Below are 25,142 nucleotides of genomic sequence, written 5' to 3'. Positions count from 1 at the left end.
ACATCAATGTTGGATCAGCCTGTAGTGTGTTTTTCCACTTTAATTTTGGGGGTGACTCCAAATCCAGGCCTCCATTGGTTAATAAATTTGATTTCCATTGATGATTTTTGTGTGATTTTTGTTGTCAGCACATTCTACTTTGTACAGAACAAAGTATTCAATGAGAATATTTCATTCATCCAGATCTAGGATGTGTTAGTGTTTCCTTTATTTTTTTTGAGCCGTGTATAAAAAGAGACTTTAAACTAGCACTTTAACTGAATTTGGTAAATAACTCCTATTTGTTTTCATCCACTATTAAGCAAACCTAAATACAGAAAAATGTATTTGCTTTTTTTAACTTTAGCTCAATAACACAATATATACACTGGTATGTTGCATAAAGAGTTTTGAGACATTAAACAATTCTTTTAGTTTGTACCTAAAATATTTGAAATGTTTATATAGGAAGATATTCATTACAATTCATTATACCTTGGCGTATAGGTGAAAGTTAAAGGTTACAAATTAGCCCTCCGTGTGTGGGAATAAGCAGCTGCTCCAATTCTGCTAACTGATCCATGTGTCCTTTACCCAATCAGCAAATGCCGGGTTGTCTTCAATTCTAGCCCTCCTCCTTTGTCCTCGCAGCCTCGTGTGGCTAGTGTGGTCTTCCTGTGGTCATTGTCTACCGATGGTCCAAATTGACCTACGGATGTCTTTTCTTGGTTGGTTCTTGCTTCTGTCCATCCTCGCACCTTGTTACCTTGCACAGGACGTGCCGGCTCACCGCAGGTTTGAGTACAAATACAGTTTCAAGGGACCTCATGTCACCCTTCCTGATGGAACTATACCCTTCTGGGAGACATATGGAGGTAATTTTATTTTGCAGAACAAGACTGTATTAAATACACATGTTACAGTATGTATACCGAGCTCCACTTGTGTAACCTCTTAGACGGCGAAAGTATTTTGTACGATGTATAATAATTTTATCTAAAAAGACAATGGAAGCCAAAGCCAATGATTAGATGAGACCCACATGTATCAAGCTACCACAAGCCACTTTTTTTGGTTGAAATAATGGCAAATTCTCCTTTATATTCAACTTATCACCCTTAGTATCATACCCCTATATGGGCCACAATTTCTCTGGTCTAAAATGTGGCAAATATAAAAAATGACAAGGGATAAATCTGTCACTAAATAAAAAAAAAAACCTGCAGCAAAGTAAAAAAGGGACTGCCAAACAATAACCAAATAGTAATGCATGTGGACTAATGTATCGTCTTGCTATTTAAATTAAGATTTTATTAGAATGTATACAGCCATCCTGACATGTATTTTCAAAGTAAGTACATCTGTCTCAACAGGTGTAAGAGATCTATTCAATAATTCAGTTTCTATTGTGAAATTATATATAGTAATTTTGGATTATGTATTGTAGTTTGGGGTATAAAATCCTGATGACAGATTCTCTTTAACTAGCTCTTTTGCATAAATGTGTGAATTAGGATAATAATTTTCAGTATGTCAGTTAAATTGTCACATAATATGTATTTTTGTAGATGCGGTTTCTGGTCCTGATGAAGTTCGCCTTGTTTCATCGCTGAAAAATCGCAAAGGTTCAATGTGGACTAAGAATAATTCTTCTTTTCCACACTGGGAAGTTGAGATGTCTATAACGATCTCCGGTCATGGACATGAAGGGGCAGAGGGACTGGTAAACAGCATTTTACTATTGTATATGGGAGAAGAAAGCTTTAGAGTAACTCTCCGGGTTCACATACGTTTGCCTCTAAGATGTGAGATATTGGAATCATTTTACTATTTAAAAATTACTCTTTAAAAAGTTTAATATTTTTGACTAATTTGATTTGGTTCTTTTTCTATTTTTAAGACTTGTGTGGAAATCTGATGTAGTTATAGGTCAAATTTATGCAGATCAATGGAAAATTCTGGAGGATTCACAAACGTTCAAGCACCACTGTAGTTGCTATTGTGACTTGAGGGACCAGTATACCTCAGACCCCCTGTACTCACTGTAGATGAGCTGTATCAGATCACAGCAGCAAGTATGCAGGGAAAGAAATAGCAGGTAATCACCGCTTAGAAGTACTGGCTTACATAAAAGCTTTGACTTCTGAAATGGATAGACAGTCACTTTAAGGCTATGGTCAGATGGCTGGAGAATCTCTCATATGAGAGAATCGGGACGATCATGCAAATTACACTCTGATCAGACTCTGATCGTAGTGTGATCAGATTCTCTCGTATGAGAAGAAGATGGAGAAAATTTCTCCATCTTCTCCATTCTATGAGTCTGTGGAAATTGGACTGCACTCAGATATCATCTGAGTGCTGTCCGATGTTTTCCACGCACCCATAGACTAGAATGGGTGAGTGGCATTCAATTTCAACTGCCCCATTGAATAACATTCGTCCGAATGCTATCTCATAAAAAAAAAGCAGATGGCACTCGTCCAATGTATATGGTGGTGTGAGCGAACCCTAAAGGAAATCAGTCAGTAGGATCAATCCTCCTAAGCCATCTATTTGGGCATATACATCATAGAAATTGAATAAAATTATATAAAATATAAGTGAGCTGTTAAGATCTATGGGCCGGACACAGAACTCCCTGAGAATCTGCCTCCAGAGCTTATTTTAAATGAAAGGGGACGTTACCAGTGAGACATGTAATGACTGACAGTCTGCTCTCCTGATCTACATGTCTCACACTGGTAACACCCCCTTTCATTTAAAATAAGCTCTGGAGGCAGACTATTGGGGAGATCTATGTCCTGCCCCCAGCTCATTTACATATTAAGAAAAAAAATATTTTTCTGGAATTAAATATCGGATCACAGATATCAAGGTACCTTTGATTCAACTTCCTATGACTTACAAGCCCATATAGATGGCTTAGGCGGGTTGATCCTACTGGCAGATTCCCTTTAAGACTGTTTCTTGTAGTTAAGACACTTTTCCATTGTTGATTAAATTACTGAATCTATATTTCTATTAATGCAGATTTTCAATCAGATTGAATGCTATTTTTTCTGACGTTAGATTGTAGTCATGCAGTATATATTATTGCTGGTAACTGTAGGTCTATAGCCTGCATTTAGACCAATAATGTTGGGGTTTTTAATACCCTCCTGCTATCAATGGTATAGTAATGAAAATAGTAGGAGTAGTTTATAATTTATACTAATTAGAATTAATAATACTATTTCCTCTTAAAAACAACAACTATATTTAACTTTATATATTGGTCCACCTTCTCTTAAATGGTGCCTGTCATTTAAAAAAAAATCAAATTATACAGTCATATGAAAAAGTTTGGGCACCCCTATTAATCTTAAGCTTAATGTTTTATAAAAATTGGTGTTTTTGCAACAGCTATTTCAGTTTGATATATGTAATAACTGTTGGACACAGTAATGTTTCTGCCTTGAAATGAGGTTTATTGTACTAACAGAAAATGTGCAATCTGCATTCAAACAAAATTTGAAAGGTGCATAAGTATGGGCACCCTTATCATTTTCTTGTTTTAAATACTCCTACCTACTTTTTACTGACTTACTAAAGCACTTTTTTTGGTTTTGTAACCTCATGGAGCTTTCAACTTTATAGCCAGGTGTATGCAATCATGAGAAAAGCTACTTAAAGTGGCCACTTGCAAGTTGTTCTCCTGTTTGAATCTCCTCTGAAGAGTGGCATCATGTGCTCCTCAAAACAACTGTCAAATGATCTGAAAACAAAGATTATTCAACATAGTTGTTCAGGGGAAGCATACAAAAAGCTGTCTCAGAGATTTAACCTGTCAGTTTCCACTGTGAGGAACATAGTAAGGAAATGGAAGAACACAGGGACAGTTCTTGTTAAGGCCAGAAGTGGCAGGCCAAGAAAAACATCAGAAAGGCAGAGAAGAAGAATGGTGAGATCAGTCAAGGACAATCCTCAGACCACCTCCAGAGAGCTGCAGCATCAACTTGCTGCAGATGGTGTCACTGTGCATCGGTCAACTATACAAGGCACTTTGCACAAGGAGAAGCTGTATGGGAGAGTGATGCGAAAGAAGCCGTTTCTGCAAGCACGCCACAAACAGAGTTGGCTGAGGTATGCAAAAGCACATTTGGAGAAGCCAATTTCTTTTTGGAAGAAGGTCCTGTGGACTGATGAAATCAAGATTGAGTTATTTGGTCATACAAAAAGGCGTTATGCATGGTGGCAAAAAAACACAGCATTCCAAGAAAAACACTTGCTACCCACAGTAAAATTTGGTGGAGGTTCCATCATGCTTTGGGGCTGTGTGGTCAATGCTGGCACTGGGAATCTTGTTAAAGTTGAGGGACGCATGGATTCCACTCAGTATCAGCAGATTCTTGACAATAGTGTTCAAGAATCAGTGATAAATATGAAGTTACAAAGTGGATGGATCTTTCAGCAAGACAATGATCCAAAACACCGCTCCAAATCTACTCAGGCATTCATGCAGAGGAACAACTACAATGTTCTGGAATGGCCATCCCAGTCCCCAGACCTGAATATCATTGAACATCTGTGGGATCATTTGAAGAGGGCTGTCCATGCTCGGCGACCATCAAACTTAACTGAACTGGAATTGTTTTGTAAAGAGGAATGGTCAAAAATACCTTCATCCTGGATCCAGGAACTCATTAAAAGCTACAGGAAGCGACTAGAGGCTGTTATTTTTGCAAAAGGAGGATCTACTAACTATTAATGTCACTTTTCTGGTGAGGTGCCCATACTTATGCACCTGTCAAATTTTGTTTGAATGCAGATTGCACATTTTCTGTTAGTACAATGAACCTCATTTCAAGGCAGAAACATTACTGTATCCAACAGTTATTACATATATCAAACTGAAATAGCTGTTGCAAAAACACCAATTTTTATAGAACATTAAGCTTAAGATTAATAGGGGTGCCCAAACTTTTTCATATGACTGTATAATGAGATGTCAAGAGTTTCACTACAATTATTTCTCCGGAAAAAAATCCCAGAAATAAATTACCTGAACCTTAAATGTATAATGAAATGTCATTGTAGCATCATACATGATATAGTGATCCGTTTCTTCTAGGCCTTTTGGTATACCAGGGAAAAAGGACAATTAGGCACAGTATTCGGCGCTGCTGATCTTTGGGATGGAGTGGCAATTATTTTTGACACATTTGATCATGATTCTATGGTAAGCTCAAGTATTACAGGTGCACATACACACATCTCCTATGTCAGTATAGCTTAATGTGATTTAATGCTATATTCTATCAGCTAATAAATAATAATTGTATTTATATGGGGCAAAACATATTCCGCAGCACTTTAAAATTAAGCAGAGACATGTACAGAAAATAAACACATTACAGAGTGACACATAGTTTAACAGGGAAGAGTTAAGTTAGTGAAGTTTGGTGATAAGCTTGTATAAAGCGATGTGTTTTTAAAGCACACTTAAAAATGTGGGGCTAGGTATTAATTGAATCGTCTGGGGTAGTGCATTCCAGAAAACTGGCGCAGCACGAGAGAAGTCTTGGAGACGGAAGTGAGATTTTCAGATTATGGAGGATGTTCGTCTTAGATCAGTTGCAGAACATTATAAACAAGCAATATGTTTTACTGTATGTCTCTGTACGGATTAGCATAGTGGATGGCACCATTCCATACAGCAGTACACAAAAAGGTATACTGCTGTACGCCAGCTTAGAAAAGACCAAAAGCATGCTCTCTTGCCCTCCGTTGGGTGGACGAGGGCCTGTGGATACATTTGACATATATGCCATGAACTTTCATAGAACACATTGCAAATGGACACTGTAAAATGCAGTGTTTGACCTGGAATATGACCATTTGGACCCTTTTTTACCTTGATCTATCATAACATTTATCAGCTATGGTAACTCAGGTTAAAACTTAGGACAGTACTGCAAAGCCGTGGGTGCTGCTAACCACTGAGCCATCACACCACCCTGCTGGTATCTCCTTATCTAGCATTATATTCTTGCTTTGCCATTTTGCTAGTCATGTAGATATTGAAGCTACTCTAGAGCACTTGCTTTATATATTTCATAGACCAGCTATCTGAAGAGTCATTTTATATTTTTCTTTTTCCAGGGAAATAATCCAGCTATAGTCATTGTGGGCAACAACGGCAAGCTTCAGTATGACCACTTGCGGTAAGTGCAGGGGAAAGAAAATTATTTTTTGGATTTTTATAAATAGAGATATTTTGTCAAAGCAAGAAATGTAACTGGCTTCTATTCACAAGTGTAAATATAGGAATTGTCTGTCCTCTGATACATGAATAGCCTTATATGCAGCAGCCCAGATATATATTTTTACAGACATTTCATCGTGCTGAAAGATGAAATCTACAGCACTGACTTCAGGCCGGCGCGCCGTCACGTGAACGTCTTGTGTTTCTTGTGTGTACGGCAGCTTCCCTATACGATGCAAATGTGGCCCAAGTCTTATTTTCCATCTGCATAGCATTGTGGCTTCATGCGGCTGCTACATAGCTGCATTTGTGGCCTGTGTTTCCGTTTCTGTATTTTATTTTTTCCAAAACAGGATTGGAATGGTTTCAGAACGGTAACTCCCTCTATTTCCTACCAGCCGGCAAATGACATTATCTGCTTTCCGAATGCCATAGATTGTGCAACTGTTTATTAGTCATAAATGATAAAAATAGAGCAAATTGCATTGTCACGTATTGTACAGAAATAACAGCCGGCATGATGAGAATAGAAGTCGCTTTTCAGCAATATTTCCTTCTTCGTTCTGTTTATTTGTACATATTTGGTAGATGCAGCTTCATGCCCCCTCCTTGGAGACAGGAACACGCCATATGGCTGTTCCCTCCATTCCCTCCACGTTATAATGTCCCCACGCACATATGTGCAGCACTCAGTGCACTGTATATTCCTAGCCTGGAATTAAGAACATCTGTTAGCCCTTTCCTATGCAGCTTCGTTGGACTGAATGGATGAAGATACATAGAAATTGTCCATGTGGTTTTTCCTATTTTTGCATGAAAGAGGAGTACCCATTTTTCCCTAGTTATTGTGGCTCTTGCTATTATGTTAATGGCAGTGTACCATGTGACGTATCTACACAGTATGTATTATTTTATAGTCTCTGACAAACTGATTTGCCAGCATCTGACAACAATTACCAGGAACACTTTGGTGTTGATGCGGAGAGAACATTCTGTATAGCGTTGCTCTGCGCCATACCACTTCCTGATCGCTGGCCAACCCAACAACGCCAACACATTGCACTCCAGCAGCAACTTTATCTAAAGCTACTCCTAAAGGGGTTGTCCGGTCAAAAGTGATAAGTCTGCAGTCATTCTGTGTGACTACGGACTTATGAATCCCCCCAGCACTTCAACCTGAGACCGGGGGGTATGTATAAATTATACATACCCCAGGCCATTCAGCGCCGCCTCGCTCCATACACTTGTATCTTAGTGAGGTGTAAGGCCAGTGGGCGCGTCCGACTAGAAGGCGCAGCCGTGCTCTGTACAAGTGTATGGAGAGCGAGGCCATGCCCCCTGGCCGGGGGTATGTATAACACATACATACTCCCCGTTACCGGGTCTCATACCGGCGAATCCCGCAGCACACAGTGCGTACGCTGGGGGGATTTATAAGTCTACAGTCACACAGTGTGACCGGACAACCCCTTTAAATTAAAAGTACATAATAACCTTATTTTATCTTAAAGGGAACCTGTCAGGTCCTCCATGCCCTCCAGCCCAGCAGCATTCACATATCTATTACTAAATTCCCTGCCTAAACAGCGCTTTATAATGTTATTAACTTACATGCATATTTAAAAAAAGTGTTTGTAATCTGTTTTTCTTATGCTAATTAGGCCTTTGACTAGTCAATGGGACATTAGTTTCCCCAGACTAGTCAGCCCTCTTTGCATGTTATCATGTCACTGTGGGCGTTATCGCCAGGTCTCTGCAAATCTCGCGCATGCGTACCTCTATTCGACAGCGCATCTTAAGCTGGGTGTACTCTACCTGGCTTCATAGGCGCACTGCACATGACCGAACATGCAGAAGATGTACATGAGCAGGTTTTTGCCATTTAATCTGAGAGTATCATAATATAGGACAAGAGATCCAGATTCCAGGGATGTGTCATTTATTAGGCTGTGTGTTGTATATTCAATACAATCAGTGTTTTATCAGCAGGAGATTATCACTAGAGGACTAGGTCTCACTTGCTGGCCAGTCAGTGGTGTGGGAGGAGTTATACACAAATCAGCTTTCTGACCACTGCTACATCTGCAACAGAAAAAACAAGGATTATAACAAGCAATTCAGTAAGTTATATTTTGCTGGAATCAGGATCTCTGCCCCTACATTATTCTGCTCTCAGATTGCATAACAAAAATGTGCTGACATATATTCCCATTCATGGGAGGTTCATCTATGGATAGACTTCTATCAATTGATTTGCAAAAATTCTTTTTAGCCCAAAATATATGCATTTAAGTTAAAGAAAATTATTTAATTAATATATTTTGGGCTAAAAGTAATTTTCATTTCGGTTTCATTAAAAATGTTCCACCATTTACGGTACCTTCTATGGCCTCCTTATTTCACAACCAAAAATACAAAGCCTGTCTAATGGATTATCTTAAAAACCAGATCAGGACTTTGTTTCAGGTAATCCAAGATATTGGTAACGTAACTCAACATGCCCTTGCTTGTATTGCTTTTCAAGGAGAAATGTATACTAATGCAACGATACTTCTCCAAACTGTCCTCAATGGTTACTGGCCATTGGAAATGGGCCGCACATGGTCAAGTATAACTGAATTTGCTAAAAATAAACATGTAGAATGGTGGAAGATTGGGTGGATGGGATGCATGGACCTTGATATGGAACATTGTGCTTTTGGTGCCTTAATTCCTATCCGGGGCACTGTTCACCCCTCTTGAACTGGGTTGATATGGGGTTGGTTCGCAACAATTTGTGGGTTAGAACCCAAACACACAATGCCGTTAGGTATATTCGGACTCCGGAAGGTATTTCAAAAATTTCCCCTACCTTATCTGGACTAGAACACTCTGATCTGGTGTGCCCCTATGGAGTTACTAATTACATTTCCGATCGCCCTTGTTGGGAGAATGAGGAAACAACCTGCCCTCTAATTCTCAAAGCACTTAGAGGTCCTTTGTTTTGGCAGTTTAACAATGGAGAGATGTGTTTCCATGTTCCTACTAAACAGTATGTCACCTTTCGTTCCCCATTCCTCTGTGTGACTATGGGTCTAGCCCAGTGATGGCGAACCTTTTAGAGACAGAGTGCCCAAACTGCAACGCAAAGACACTTATTTATTGCAAAGTGCCAACACAGCAATTTAATGTGAATACTGAGGTTTTAGTTTAGAACAAACAACTCATACAGAGAGCAGGGGGGGGGCAACAGAGAGCAGGCATATCAGAGAGCAGGCAGTGGCAACAGAAAGCAGGCATATCAGAGCAGGCAAGGGCAGCTGAGAGCAGGCATATCAGAGAGCAGGCAGGGGCAACAGAAAGCAGGCATATCAGAGTGGGCAATTGACTCTCCCCCCTGGGCCGTGGGGTACTCAGTGCTGGGCCGGTCATTGTTAGGGGAGATGTCGCAGTGGCGGTGACCCAAGGCGGTCAATAAAAGGGGATATTTACAGGATGATTTATAGTTTTTGTATAATGTTCGTGAAGCCACCTGTGGTATGCGGCTAAAGAGAGCCGCCGCTGCGGAGCAGGTCCTCTGGAGCTGATGTTCGTGCAGCAGAGTTGGTTCAGCTCTCCACAGGCAGAGCTTAGCTCCAGGGCAGTGTAGATGTTGTAGATATTGAGGTAGTGCTCGTGGTGTTGTGCAGTGTAGTGCAGGGGATGATGGCGCAGCAGTAATAATTCACAGAGACAGTGGGGATGCAGTCTTCCGGATTTACTCACAGTTCTCACTTTAATCCTGGTTACAACTGCAGATCATAACTTCCCACGTCGTGCTGCATTCACCGGGCAGGGGCTCAGCCAACCCTCAGGTACCTCCGGAGTACATAATGGGACCCCCTTCTGTGTGTTCCTTCTGGCCGTCTCCCTGCACCTCACACCCAGTGTCCCAATCCAGTGACCGTGGAGCTTGTCGGGCGACATCTTCTCTGTCCCCTGGGTCCTCTATGGCCACCTTTTCGGTGAGTTAGATGTGGTTTTTGGGCTGCAGCGCCTGAAATGCTGCACCCTCCGGTTACTTAGTTGAATATTGTAATTCTCACTAGTTAGGGGCCCGTCCCCTCTGCGACCCGATCCCTCCACCGCCTGGTAGATTTGGGCGTACGGGTGGCCTCCAGCACTGCCCGTACCCCTGGGATCCTTTCTTCACTCCTGGAGCCTTCTCTCTGTTCCCGTTCCTTCCTCCTCTCCTTCTCCTGGGCCTCCTCACTCAGGCCCGCGCTTCCCTGAGCAGAGCTCCTGCTCCCAACTCTCTTCCTCTCACTTCTCCTCTGACTGGAACCACTCCTCTAGAATGTTCCATCCCTTTTTATATCACTTCTTACTGAGCTCCCCAGAACTTCTTCCTCCACCCACACCCACTACATGGTTCCCCCTACTTTGGTTCCCCCCACTCCAGCCAGGGACAGGGCTCAGCAGGAGAGCGACGCATCTTGCCCCTCCTGCCGGTCTGGAGTAGTGTAGTGTTGGATGCAGGTGTTAGGGTCCCAGGCAGCACTCCTTCCTTACCTGAGAGTGAGATACCACACCTCTGGGTGAGATGCAGTACTTCTGTGGCGACAGAACCCGCAGGGGCGCCACACAAAGGCAACAGAGAGCAGGCATATCAGGGAGCAGGCAGGGGCAACAGAGAACAGGCATATCAGAGAGCAGGCAGGGGCAACAGGGAGCAGGGACAAATGAGAACAGGCATATCAGAGTAGGCAGGGGCAACAGAAAGCAGGCATATCAGTGCGGGCAAGGGAGAGCAGGCATATCAGAGAGCAGGCAGGGGCAACAGAAAGCAGGCATATCAGAGCGGGCAAGGGCAACAGAGAGCAGGCATGTCAGAGATCAGGCAGGGGCAACACAGCACAGGCATATCCGAGCAGGCCGGGACAACAGAGAGCAGGCATATCAGAGAGCAGGCAAGAGCAACAGAGAGCAGGCATATCAGAGCTGGCAAGTGCAACAGAGAGCAGGCATGGGCAACAGAGAGCAGGCAGGGGCAACAGAGAGCAGGCAGGGGCAACAGAGAGCAGGCATATCAGAGAACAGGCAAGGGCAACAGAGAACAGACATAACAGAGCAGGCAGGGCAGAGTAGGCGGCATGACAGCAGGCAGGGCGGCAGAGAACAGATGAGGCGAAAGAGAGCAGGCAGGGGCAACAGAGCAGACAGGCAACAGAGAACAGATGGGGCAATACAGCGCAGGCAGGGCATTAGAGAAGGTGGGGGCAACAGAAAGCAGGCGGGGCGACAGAAAGCAGGCAGTGCATTAGAGAAGGTGGGGGCGACAGAACAGGCAACGGGAGACAGAGAGGTATCAAGTGAGCAAGAGAATCTAACCATCTAAGACTACACCTAAATGTCTACAGGTAATATACCTTTCCATTTATATCTTTGAGACATCCATTGAACATAATATATCTGTATTATTCCAATAAGATATACTATTTGACTATAGGGTAGTATGACGCGCCCAGGGGATGGGGACGACTCGGCGCCCGGGCCTTGTTGTTGGTTTTGGGGGATGTCGTGGTGGCCGGCTCCCGGGGCCGTACCCTGGGGTCACTCTTAAAAGCCAGGAATTGGGGGAAAGGTGTATGGGAAAGGGGAAAGTTCGTGACGCCACCCGTGGTGTCTGGTGAGACTCACCAGCGCTGCTACAGTCCTCTGAGGCTGGTGGTCAGGCAGCTTAGTTGGTGCAGCTCCCCACAGGTGGAGCGGGGCCTCAGGGCAGCGTAGGAAAAGGGATGCAGAACAGAGGGGACCCAGCCGGGTCAGAGGAAGGGTAGAAGAATAGGCACGCACACCGGAGTTCACTTCAGTACCTTTACTGGTGGTGTTTCAGGCACGATCCAGGGCACTGTAGGGTGAAGGGTGCATATCAGGACTCTCCCCAGTGAGGAGGTGTGGGGCCTCCTGTTTCTTGCCTTTTCCTGATAAGTTTATGACCTGCCTGGAGCTAAGCCTAACTTGGTCTCTGTCTTGCACCTGCTGACCTGTGGTAGGGCCTTCTGTTGGAGATCACACTCCCCGGTCTCTTGGGCCTCCGTGACTCCTGACCCTGGTATAACAGTCAGCTTTTGGTGTTCCTGGGACATGTAGTTAGCCAGGGGTTCCGGTTGTTTCCGCTGGGCCTTAGGGATCCCTGCAGACGCGGACCCGGTGTCCGGTAAATGCTTGTGGGGTGAGCTGGTTAAGCTCCTCTGCCCCCTATGTAGCTCGCTTACTCCACTTGCCTTCGGCCACGCTCGGGGCCCTCACTAGGCTTCACACTGGCAGTAGGCCTCGCTACTCTTCACCGCTCTTACGGCGTCGGCACGCCTTAGGTTCACTAACTGAGCTTTCTGAGTCTGTACTGACCTGGCAACTTCTCTGGCTGCAGCAGACTGACTGCATACTCCAGGCTGTAGATTCCAGACTGACTCCTTACAGACTGAGCTGCCTAGCTCCACCTTCCCTATTTATATCCCTAACGGGCTCCCTCTGCTGGTCTGAGGTGGAAGGTGGAGGTGTGTGAATGCTATGAGGGCCTCTTGTGGAGGAATCCGTCCATGCACCCCTCTGGGATCTGTGGCACCAATGCGCAGCAGGGCGCCACAAGTCTACTATATTTCTTCTACTATTTATCATCTTATACCTCAGACTTTAGATTTAGGGGAGAAGCAACACTGTAGTCTAGCTCACTGGTCTCCTACAATTCATTGTACTAAGTTATGTCCTGTTTCTATGTATATGAAAAATTTATATTATAACCTTTTATAAAAAAACTTCTTTTGACAAAATAAACTTTTGATATATAAATTACTCTGATCTATTGCTCCCTCCTTTTTCTCATAAGTGGTAACTGGAGACAGAGAGCAGGTGGGGGCGACAAAGAGCAGGCGGGGGCATTAGAGAAGGTGGGGGCGACAGAGCAGGCGGGGCATTAGAGAAGGTGGGGGCGACAGAGAGCAGGCGGGGGAAACTAAGTGCAGCCACAGACAGGAGCAGGGCACCAGACTGCAGATATAAAGAGCAGTAAAGTGCAGACAGCTGGCAGAGGAGAGACTGATAAATTACAGAATCAAGAACGAGCAGAGATAGCAGGTTACTGACAGGCAGTGTTTTCATGCGCTGCAGGATGTATCTCCCAAGGAACCTGCTGCTCTTCCTGTCTCCAGTTGTCATCCGCCCCTTCCTCCTCAGAGGTCCTGTTCCACTGCCTGCAGTGCACCCAGGAGCACCTGGCCTCCTGCCCCGCCTGTGTGGAGCTGGTGCGGGCTCCGGCTCCATGTGCGCCCAACTGGAGGGGAAATCATGCACTCGTGCAGGGTGTACGCTGCACCGCCGAACTGTGCTGCTACCCTAAGGGCGCTGGTGCTGAGCCAATGGTGCGCATGACCACAGGGACGGCTCTGAGAGCCCCCTGTGGCACGCGTGCCAGAGGTTCGCCACCACTGGTCTAGCCCAACCTGCTCTGTATTGTACTTCCAAACCAATTCTCAATATCAGAATTGATGACCAAAAGTGGGTATACCAGCCGGTCATCATGGTAGTCAAACAATACAATGTAACTTATTGAACCCCAAGATTACCCCCTACCCATCTGTCTATGGGAGTTGGCTTGTACCAGATGGTCAAGGACTTGAAAGTTTTGGAACATTTCCATCCGGTGTATAATCAGACTAGTCAGAGAGCTCTCATTACCGTCGTCCACAACAAGGAAAGAATTCAGAAAGTAATCCAACAATATGAAGACTTGAATATATCTTGATGGGATGATATTGTCAGGTTTTTCTCGGGTAAAACCCCCCATTCCAGAGTGCAGTAGGTCATTTCTTTACACATCCCATACTCTGGGCGTTCATTCTAGGTGGGATTGTGTTCAGTTCTCTTTCATGTGCTGTAGACACACAAGATCTCAATCATGTTGAGGAGTTGTATCGTCTTCAGTCCCGAGTACATCAGCACACTCCTCTCATGAGACCTGCTTCTTCCAGGGTTCGTAGTCCTAAGAGATCTAACCCTAATGCTGCCAAACCAAATTCAGACAATCCCTCTAAAACCAATTCACGAGTGTATGAATTGATGAACTCCCTCGCTGGCCCTTTTTACAATTCCTCTTTGCGTATCACAGCACTGTGAGTTGTACTCTGCAAAGAGTAAAAGAGGGGGAATTGTAAGAGAATGGTCAGCTATAATATGCGGAACCGGCATCTTGGTCAATCTCTAGTCAACTAAATTTACAGCTAATGAGTTGTGGCTGTCCCCAAAATGGAGGGATAAAATTATATCAGTGTCATTAGTAAGTATGGCTGGAGTCCAGAAAGACTGATTGGAATAGCTGCAGGCGACTGTGATAGTTAATAAGTGGTTTTATATGGTAGTGAGTAAAGTGTATATGTTGGATTGATATAGAAACCAGGACAGTAGGGCTGTCAGTGTATGAAGAGTTATGTGAGTAGGCTAAGAGCAGTGATGGAAGTAATGACATTAGCCGAATGAACATGGAGATTTATAGGATTATAATAAGTTTTGTCGCAATAGTCATAAATATTGTCATGTTGTATCATTGCTTGCTTTGTTCTAAAATGTTTAATACTTTTTCCGCAGTATGTAGTTTCCTTTGTCTAACTATGTGTAAAAAGCCCCTATACTGTATTCTGGGGCCAGACCAACCACTGCTCTCTCATCAGGACACCTGCATGTGTCTGCATGCTTCAACTAACCTGTCTTCTGTATCTGCTCTGTTGCGCTCCTCTAATACACCTCAATCCCTGCTTCATAGAAGAATTGTCTACAGTGTCTTCTCGGACTTTGTAAATGATCCAAATTAATAGATAGAACAGCTACTACTAGCCCCATTTCTTTACCATCTCTAAACATTTACAGTACAGACCAAAAGTTTGGACACACCTCATTTAAAGATTTTTCTGTATTTTCATGACTATGAAAATTGTACATTCACACTGAAGGCATCAAAACTATGAATTAACACATGTGGAATTATATACTTAACAAAAAAGTGTGAAACAACTGAAAATATGTCTTATATTCTAGGTTCTTCAAAGTAGCCACCTTTTGCTTTGATGACTGCTTTCCACACTCTTGGCACTCTCTTGATGAGCTTCAAGAGGTAGTCACCGGAAATGGTTTTCACTTCACAGGTGTGCCCTGTCAGGTTTAATAAGTGGGATTTCTTGCCTTATAAATGGGGTTGGGACCATCAGTTGTGTTGTGCAGAAGTCAGGTGGATACACAGCTGATAGTCCTACTGAATAGACTGATAGAATTTGTATTATGGCAAGAAAAAAGCAGCTAAGTAAAGAAAAACAAGTGGCCATCATTACTTTAAGAAATGAAGGTTAGTCAGTCCGAAAAATTGGGCAAACTTTGAAAGTGTCCCCAAGTGCAGTTGCAAAAACCATCAAGCGCTGAAAAGAAACTGGCTCACATGAGGACCGCCCCAGGAAAGGAAGACCAAGAGTCACCTCTGCTTCTGAGGATAAGTTTATCTGAGTCACCAGCCTCAGAAATCGCAGGTTAACAGCAGCTCAGATTAGAGACCAGGTCAATGCCACAGAGAGTTCTAGCAGCAGACACATCTCTTCAACAACTGTTAAGAGGAGACTTTGTGCAGCAGGCCTTCATGGTAAAATAGCTGCTAGGAAACCACTGCTAAGGACAGGCAAGAAGCAGAAGAGACTTGTTTGGGCTAAAGAACACAAGGAATGGACATTAGACCAGTGGAAATCTGTGCTTTGGTCTGATGAGTCCATATTTGAGATCTTTGGTTGCAACCACCGTGTGTTTGTGCGACGCAGAAAAGGTGAACGGATGGACTCTACATGCCTGGTTCCCACCGTGAAGCATGGAGGAGGAGGTGTGATGGTGTGGGGGTGCTTTGCTGGTGACACTGTTGGGGATTTATTCAAAATTGAAGGCATACTGAACCAGCATGGCTACCACAGCATATTGCAGCGGCATGCTATTCCATCAGGTTTGCGTTTAGTTGGACCATCATTTATTTTTCAACAGGACAATGACCCCAAGCACACATCCAGGCTGTGTAAGGGTTATTTGACCTGGCCTCCACAGTCACCAGACCTGAACCCAATCAAGATGGTTTGGGGTGAGCTGGACTGTAAAGTGAAGGCAAAAGGGCCAACAAGTGCTAAGCATCTCTGGGAACTCCTTCAAGATTTTTGGAAGACCATTTCCGGTGACTACCTCTTGAAGCTCATCAAGAGAATGCCAAGAGTGTGCAAAGCAGTCATCAAAACAAAAGGTGGCTACTTTGAAGAACCTAGAATATAAGATATATTTTCAGTTGTTTCACACTTTTTTGTTAAGTATATAATTCCACATGTGTTAATTCATAGTTTTGATGCCTTCAGTGTGAATGTACAATTTTCTAGTCATGAAAATACAGAAAAATCTTTAAATGAGAAGGTGTGTCCAAACTTTTGGTCTGTACTGTATATTTCAATAAAAATTAGTAATTTATTGAATGGCCTACGTGTTTCAGGGTTGCACTGGTCCCTTCTTCATGCAGATTTATCCTGATGACATTGATTTATCTTGAAATGTGTGGACCATTAAATAAATGATTAATTTCTAGTGAAGAAGTAATGTTTTAGATGGCATCGCTACTACTGCCCTTATTTTTTACTGTCTATCTGTTAATTTGGAGTTCAGTCAATGAACCATATTGATCCGGGAGAGGAGTCACAAGCCGCAATCTCTATATAGACCGAAAGGCAATTGTAGATTTTGTGTTCTTAACACAACCTACCAAGGTGAGAAATAATACAGAGAGGGTGAAGGGGAATAAGGTTGTGAGCTTCACAAAAATGGCTCCGATCTCCTCCCACAGCTGTGACCTGGACTGCCCATGGGGCGTGCCCAGGTCACAGCAGGAGGCAGCCACAGTGTAGAAGATGCAGTCGGACAATGACCGCAGACTCCTATGTACAGGGGCTGCCGTATTTGAGGTGTGTAAGTGTTGTTACACACCAGCAAACTGCAGCCCCCACTGATTGAATAAAAAAATAAAAAAAAGTTAAAATAGTGAGTTTAAATTTTGTATTAAAAATAATTGATTATATAATGAATAATTATTAATACAGAAATAAAAATTGCGGCTCCTTCCCTTTAATCTCCACCTCGCTACACAGTTGTTTGCTCTATGACAGGCTTTCCCATTGTTTTTTATAGATTTGTTTTCCGGTAATTTTGAGATAGTAACACTTTTCTTTTGTTTAATTTTAATTTGTTTAAATTTAATTTGATTGTTGCCTTGGAGATCGATCACTACTTCAAGACAGCAGAACATGTGCAGTGCTTAAAAGCCCTTTTCTATAGAGCATGTAAGCAGTGTTTTGAAGTTGGCCAGGATGACTGGAACACACTTTTACATCCTGATCTCAGCTAACTTCACAACAATGCTAACAAAGTAGACCGCAGCAGTGGTCGGTGTCCTAACATTGCCAATGACTGGAAAATCCAAATGTATAAAAAAAATAGTTTGTTTATTCATGCAACGCGTTTCAGAGTCGATAGGACTCCTTCATCAGGCCTCTAGCAATCAGAATGACTATCATGACCTTTTATAGAGGTCAGTCCTTAATGGAATAGCATGATTAGTAAATGGGAAATTCACATGATTATAGTAAACAACAAGGGAAATGACTCCACAATTACAAAACTTGTATATAAAAAACAAACACATAAATGACTTTACAATCATAAAATGTATGTATAAAACATAAAGAATACATATAACAACACAATTAAATAAGGAAAAATTCAGCCAAACACCAAATTAACCTGGAAAAGGTAGTGATCTGAATGTAAAAAAAAAAAAGAAAGGTGGGGGGAAGGAATCATTACTGTACCATATAATATAATAATCATTACTGTACCATATAATACCATATACCAAGTGTCCAGGATCAGTAGTTTTTCTTTTTTCTTTGTTTTAGGGATGGCTCGAGTCAAGCACTGGGCACTTGTGTGGAACATTTCAGGAACACAATTCGTCCATTCAAAATAAAGATAACCTATTACAAAAGAACTCTGCGAGTAAGTGTCCCAAACATTTATATGTACAGGTACTGGTCTGCAGTGTTGGACTGGGGTGCCAGGGGCTCACCAGTAATAAACTCCAGGGCCCCACTTTTCAGCTACATGCAAATGTGACATTATCCTCAATCACAAATGTATATAACAATGACCTGGGTAGATTGTTAAATGAATAAGATGCTGCCATTATCTGTACATAGTGATTCATGTGTATTGTGCCAAGTACTGCTCATATAAGAGGGTGATGGTTCACTGCTGTACAGGGGCCCACTGGAGGATTCTCCTGTTCTGCTATGGCAGGGGTCCTCAAACTACGGCCCGCGGGCCACATGCGGCCCGCGGAGGACTTTTATCCGGCCCGCCGGGCTATGGGCGGAGGAGAGGAGAGCGGTGCCATTGCCCGCCCTTCCCCCCGCTTGCTCAGGGCCCCGGCAGGCGGATACTTACCTCTCCCTGTGCCTCTGCAGATCCGCTGTCTTCCATGCTCTGCGCTTCCTGTGACGTCTCAGGTCAGAGGGTGCGGTGACGTCTTTACACCGCGCCCTCCCGAGTGCTATCACAGGCGGCGCAGAGCCTGACAACGCCGCCGCGACGCTGGAGTCCAGACCAGAGTAGAGCAGCGGCAGCAAGTGAGAAGTGAGGTGAGTATTGGATTTTTTTTTTTTTTTAATGTATGGAGGCATAGGTCATTACATGGGGGGGTGACATCCTGCAAGGGGTATAATATGGGGGGGTGACATCCTGCATGGGGTATAATATGGGGGGGTGACATCCTGCATGGGGCATGATATGGGGGGAAAGGGACATCCTGCATGGGGCATAATATGGGGGGGGGGTGACATGCTGCATGGGGCATAATATGGGGGGGTGACATCCTGCATGGGGCATTATATGGGGGGGGGTGACATGCTACATGGGGCATAATATGGGGGGTGACATGCTGCATGGGGCATTATATGGGGGGGTGACATGCTGCATGGGGCATTATATGGGGGGTGACATGCTGCATGGGGCATTATATGGGGGTGACATGCTGCATGGGGCATTATATGGGGGGGTGACATGCTGCATGGGGCATTATAAAGACAGGGGAGTGATATTCTGCATGGGGCATTATATGGGGAGGTGACATCCTGCATGGGGCATTATATGGGGGGTGACATCCTGCATGTGGCATTATATGGGGGGTGACATGCTGCATGGGGCATTATATGGGGGGTGACATGCTGCATGGGGCATTATAAAGACAGGGGAGTGATATCCTGCATGGGGCATTATATGGGGGGGTGACATCCTGCATGGGGCATTATAAGGGGGGGAACAGCCTGCATGGGGCATTATAAGGGGGAAACAGCCTGCCTATTGGGAACATTTACCTGCCCATTGAGGACCTATGCTGCCTATTGGGGACCTATGCTGCCTATTGGGGACCTTTGCAGCCTATTGGGGACATTTACCTGCCTATTGGGGACCTATGCTGCCTATTGGGTACAGTTACCTACCTATTGAAATACCAGTTGATTTAACTTTACTTGTTCTTCATTTTAAATATTGTATTTGTTCCTGTATTGTTTTTTTTACTTCAAAATAAGATATGTGCAGTGTGCATAGGAATTTGTTCATAGTTTTTTTTAAAGACTATATTCCGGCCCTCCAATGGTCTGAGGGGCCGTGAACTGGCCCCCTGTTTAAAAAGTTTGAGGACCCCTGTTCTATGGACTAGTCCAAACCTGCTTGTCGGTATGTGTACTGTGTATATCTAGATTCATGATGAAACCAGATGTACAGTACAGACCAAAAGTTTGGACACACCTTCTCATTTAAAGATTTTTCTGTATTTTCATGACTATGAAAATTGTACATTCACACTGAAGGCATCAAAACTATGAATTAACACATGTGAAATTATATACTTAACAAAAAAGTGTGAAACAAATGAAAATATGTCTTATATTCTAGGTTCTTCAAAGTAGCCACCTTTTGCTTTGATGACTGCTTTGCACACTCTTGGCATTCTCTTGATGAGCTTCAAGAGGTAGTCACCGGAAATGGTTTTCACTTCACAGGTGTGCCCTGTCAGTTTTGATAAGTGGGATTTCTTGCCTTATAAATGGGGTTGGGACCATCGGTTGTGTTGTGCAGAAGTCTGGTGGATACACATCTGATAGTCCTACTGAATAGACTGTTAGAATTTGTATTATGGCAAGAAAAAAGCAACTAAGTAAAGAAAAACGAGTGGCCATCATAACTTTAAGAAATGAAGGTCAGTCAGTGCGAAAAATTTGGAAAACTTTGAAAGTGTCCCCAAGTGCAGTTGCAAAAACCATCAAGCGCTACAAAGAAAATGGCTCACATCAGGACCGCTCCAGGAAAGGAAGACCAAGAGTCACCTCTGCTTCTGAGGATAAGTTTATCCGAGTCACCAGCCTCAGAAATCGCAGGTTAACAGCAGCTCAGATTAGAGACCAGGTCAATGTCACACAGAGTTCTAGCAGCAGACACATCTCTTCAACAACTGTTAAGAGGAGACTTTGTGCATCAGGCCTTCATGGTAAAATAGCTGCTAGGAAACCACTGCTAAGGACAGGCAACAAGCAGAAGAGACAAGTTTGGGCTAAAGAACACAAGGAATGGACATTAGACCAGTGGAAATCTGTGCTTTGGTCTGATAAGTCCAAATTTGAGATCTTTGGTTCCAACAACCGTGTCTTTGTGCGACGCAGAAAAGGTGAACGGATGGACTCTACATGCCTGTTTCCCACCGTGAAGCATGGAGGAGGAGGTGTGATGGTGTGGGGGTGCTTTGCTGGTGACACTGTTGGGGATTTATTCAAAATTGAAGGCATACTGAACCAGCATGGCTACCACAGCATATTGCAGCGGCATGCTATTCCATCCGGTTTGCGTTTAGTTGGACCATCATTTATTTTTCAACAGGACAATGACCCCAAACACACCTCCAGGCTGTGTAAGGGCTATTTGACCAAGAAGGAGAGCGATGACCTGGCCTCCACAGTCACCAGACAGACCTGAACCCAATCGAGATGGTTTGGGGTGAGCTGGACCGCAGAGTGAAGGCAAAAGGGCCAACAAGTGCTAAGCATCTCTGGGAACTCCTTCAAGATTCTTGGAAGACCATTTCCGGTGACTAGTTCTTGAAGCTCATCAAGAGAATGCCAAGAGTGTGCAAAGCAGTCATCAAAGCAAAAGGTGGCTACTTTGAAGAACCTAGAATATAAGACATATTTTCAGTTGTTTCACACTTTTTTGTTAAGTATATAATTCCACATGTGTTAATTCATAGTTTTGATGCCTTCAGTGTGAATGTACAATTTTCATATTCATGAAAATACAGAAAAATCTTTAAATGAGAAGGTGTGTCTAAACTTTTGGTCTGTACTGTATAGTTGGTAAAATGTTGAAATTCCCTTTGCATGTGTACCTACCATATCCCATTATACCAGTAAAACTGTGTAGTGAGTAGAGTGTGCACAACTGCAAAAATTATGCTGTGTAATGTCAAAATAACTACGACTGCTTTGTCATCAATATCTTATGGCAGTCAGTAGTCACTAACAACAGATCTTTTCATTTTATTTTTTTTAAATGGTATGGTAGTCCTTAGTAATCTAGAAATACTGGTGGTCTGTTACTCATTAACATAAGTCTTGCGATACTAAAATCAGAAAAAAACTACAAAAAATGCAGTCCTGTGCCCCAACAAAAAAATTCAATAATGTTCATTTGTTATAAGTATTAAAGAGACCAACATATTAAAAGTGGAGATAGAAACAGAAACCTGCTGTGCTGAAGAGGCCCAGATGAGTAATTATGACAAGTGTTACATGGCTACCAAAAAGACCAATAAAGATTTATAATAAAGTGCTACTGCAGATGGTAAAATAAATAATATACATGATTCCAACAATAATTTCTTTGAAGAAATATATATATAGGAAATATGAGATTTCCTTAAAAAGAATTACCCGTATATACTCGTGGATAAGCCGACTTTCAGCACATTTTTTAGGCTGAAAAAGCCCCCCTCGGCATATACTCGAGTATATACTTATATTATACTATATTCCGGCTGTGGAGGGTGGTGGTGGGGTTGCGGCGGCAGAGCGGTGCACATGCAGTAGCCGGCTGCTGCAGCTACCACGTGTGCTTGCTGCTAGAGAGAATGAATATTCTTCCCCATGTCCATGGGAGTGGAGAGGAGTGAATATTCATTTTCTTTAAGAGCACACACAGTCAGTCGCAACCGTCGGTTTCCTGCTGCGGCTCAGCGATCCTCTGTGCCCACTATTAGAGAGTATGAATATTCACTCTTCTCCACTCCCATGGGCATGGAGAAGAGTGATTACTAATTTCCTTTAGCAGCAGGCAAACGTGGTAGCTGAGCCACAGCAGGAAGCCGGCAGCTGCGACTGACAGTGTGCGCTATTAAAGAAAATGAATATTCACTCCTCTCCACGCCCATAGTCCCAGCGAGGAGAGGAGTGAACATCCCCGCAGCTCACCTCAGCATCTGAGGGCGCATGGCAGGGACGTCAGGCGCATGGCAGTGATGCCATGCATTGCTCAGATGCTCAGGTGAGCTGCTGGCAGAACGGACACGGTGTTGGAGCAGAGGGAAGGAAGGTGAGTAGAAGTGTTTATTTTTTTCGTGTGTGCAGTGATGGGGGGTATACCAGGATAGGGGAGCCATGCATACCAGTATTGGGTATGAGGGGGCCATGTATATCAGGATAAGGGGGCCTTGCATACCGAGAATGGGGATGAGGTGGCCATGCATACCAGGTTTGGGGATGAGGGGGCCATGCATACCAGGATTGAGGATGAGAGGGCAATGCTTACCAGGATGGGGAAATTTACCAGTAGCTGTTGCATTTCCCACCCTAGGCTTATACTCGAGTCAATAAGTTTTCCCAGTTTTTTATGGTAAAATTAGGTGTCTCGGCTTATATTCGGGTCGGCTTATACTCAAGTAATAATAATAATAATCTTTATTTTTATATAGTGCCAACATATTTCACAGCGCTTTACATACATTATCATTACTGTCCCCATTGGTGCTCACAATCTGAATTCCCTATCAGTAACACTCTTTGGAGTGTGGGAGGAAACCGGAGAACCCGGAGGAAACCCACGCCAACACGGGGAGAACATACAAACTCCTTTGCAGATGTTGTTCTTGGTGGGATTTGAACTCAGGACCCCAGCTCTGCAAGGCTGCAGTGCTAACCACTGAGCCACCATGCTGCCTGGTATATATGGTAACAGCAACTACCACTAGAGGTAAAGAAATAATTTTACAAATACTAATAAAGTGCACTATGCATAAGACCTAGTGGTCATGTAACATACAATATGCCAGTATAGTTAATATTTGCAAAAGTGCTTTGTGCAGTAAATGTAAATAAATACAAGGCATAGCAAATTCATGATTAATACATCAAAGGGAAATGGCAGGGCTGGGAGTACAACCTGTGTGCAGCAGATATGGCCCCTGACACGTGTTTCTCATTAGCTTCTTGCAGAGGGGGAGAGAGTAATGTCAAGAGTGAGATGTGAGCTCTTTATAGTAGCACTCACCAATCGCGGGATGGTAGCGGCGCTCGTGCATGTCAGGTAGGCAAAGCAGATGTCTGTGGTTTCGGCGTGCACTTTACGCACTGATTTTTTCACAAATAATATTTTTTTTATGTTATATAGGATCATGTGATGTTTTCCTACTTGTCATAAATTATGTTTCTTCTATAATTGTCTACATTTTACACACTTCCCTCCATTTACATGGACTTATTTTACACCTATATTCTTCAACTTCAGTTATTATTTATTTTAAAAAAAATTTCTTTTTTCCCCATGATCTATATTAATCACTGCTACAAACAAAAAATGTTTTTATTTTATTTTATTTTTTATCATATCTGTGAATTGTTCAGATTATCAGTTTCACTTAATTTTATATGATCATCACATAAATGATCATAATATATTTATGTTGATATCTTATCTTTTGGCACATTTGCACTTTTTCACTCATCCAGTTTTGGGTTCTTCTTATCATATATGCCAGTATATGATTACTGACACTACACAAGTTTCCATGCACGCGCACTTTCTACCCTCCAGTAGTTTCTATCATCCTCTATTCACTGAACGCGGTGTGCGCTCTTCCATGTCACTTGGCATCGGGTCTCCAAGGTGACGCGTCTTTCCAGCCTCCCAGTTTTCATCATGACATGTCTGATGGGGACGTGGAGTGGTGACATCAGACGCCGAACCTCGGACATCGGACATCCGCTTTGCCTACCTGACATGCACGAGCGCTGTTACCATCCCACGATTGGTGAGTGCAACTACAACCCCTGGCAAAAATTATGGAATCACGGGGCTCGGAGGATGTTCATTCAGTTGTTTAATGTTGTTGAAAAAAAGCAGATCACAGACATGGCACAAAACTAAAGTCATTTCAAATGGCAACTTTTGGGCTTTAAGAAACACTAAAAGAAATCAAGATAAAAAATGTGGTACTCAGTAAGGATAATTTTCCCCTTCTCCCATGACAGCACCACCTGAGAGAAGGTATCCGCCCACCAAGGACAGGAACCTACTGAATAAAAAGGCAGTACCTCTCTTCCGCATCAGTTTTGGTTCCTGTCCTTGATGGGAGCCTCTCTAGGGGCGGCAACTTGGTCATCCCCCATTTTACAACCATTACCATCTTGACCTTTCCTCTTCTACTGATCTGTCCTTTGGGAGGAAGGTGTTGCAAGCGGTGATCCCTCCCTCTGGTGTCTGATCTCTCTAAATTGCTCAGGTGGTGCTGTCATGG

At 43.3% G+C, this 25,142-nt stretch overlaps 1 protein-coding gene across 2 annotated transcripts in view; it reads left to right on the top strand.

The window, feature by feature from the left end:
- Nucleotides 1-602: 602 nt before the first annotated feature.
- Nucleotides 603-25,142, top strand: part of LMAN1L (lectin, mannose binding 1 like) — a 100,404-nt gene continuing 75,864 nt past the window's right edge. For both annotated transcript variants that reach the window (XM_073650789.1, XM_073650788.1), the window contains exons 1-5: nucleotides 603-854; nucleotides 1,548-1,702; nucleotides 5,093-5,200; nucleotides 6,124-6,185; nucleotides 18,199-18,298. In XM_073650789.1, the coding sequence (XP_073506890.1) occupies nucleotides 674-854; nucleotides 1,548-1,702; nucleotides 5,093-5,200; nucleotides 6,124-6,185; nucleotides 18,199-18,298 (606 nt within the window). In that variant the 5' untranslated portion in view covers nucleotides 603-673. The remainder of the gene's footprint in view (nucleotides 855-1,547; nucleotides 1,703-5,092; nucleotides 5,201-6,123; nucleotides 6,186-18,198; nucleotides 18,299-25,142) is intronic.

This window comes from Phyllobates terribilis, unplaced genomic scaffold (genome assembly GCF_046119375.1).
Source record: "Phyllobates terribilis strain yellow unplaced genomic scaffold, ASM4611937v1 Scaffold_11__3_contigs__length_659146591, whole genome shotgun sequence".
Taxonomy (NCBI): domain Eukaryota; kingdom Metazoa; phylum Chordata; class Amphibia; order Anura; family Dendrobatidae; genus Phyllobates; species Phyllobates terribilis.
This window is presented reverse-complemented; position numbering and strand designations above follow the sequence as displayed.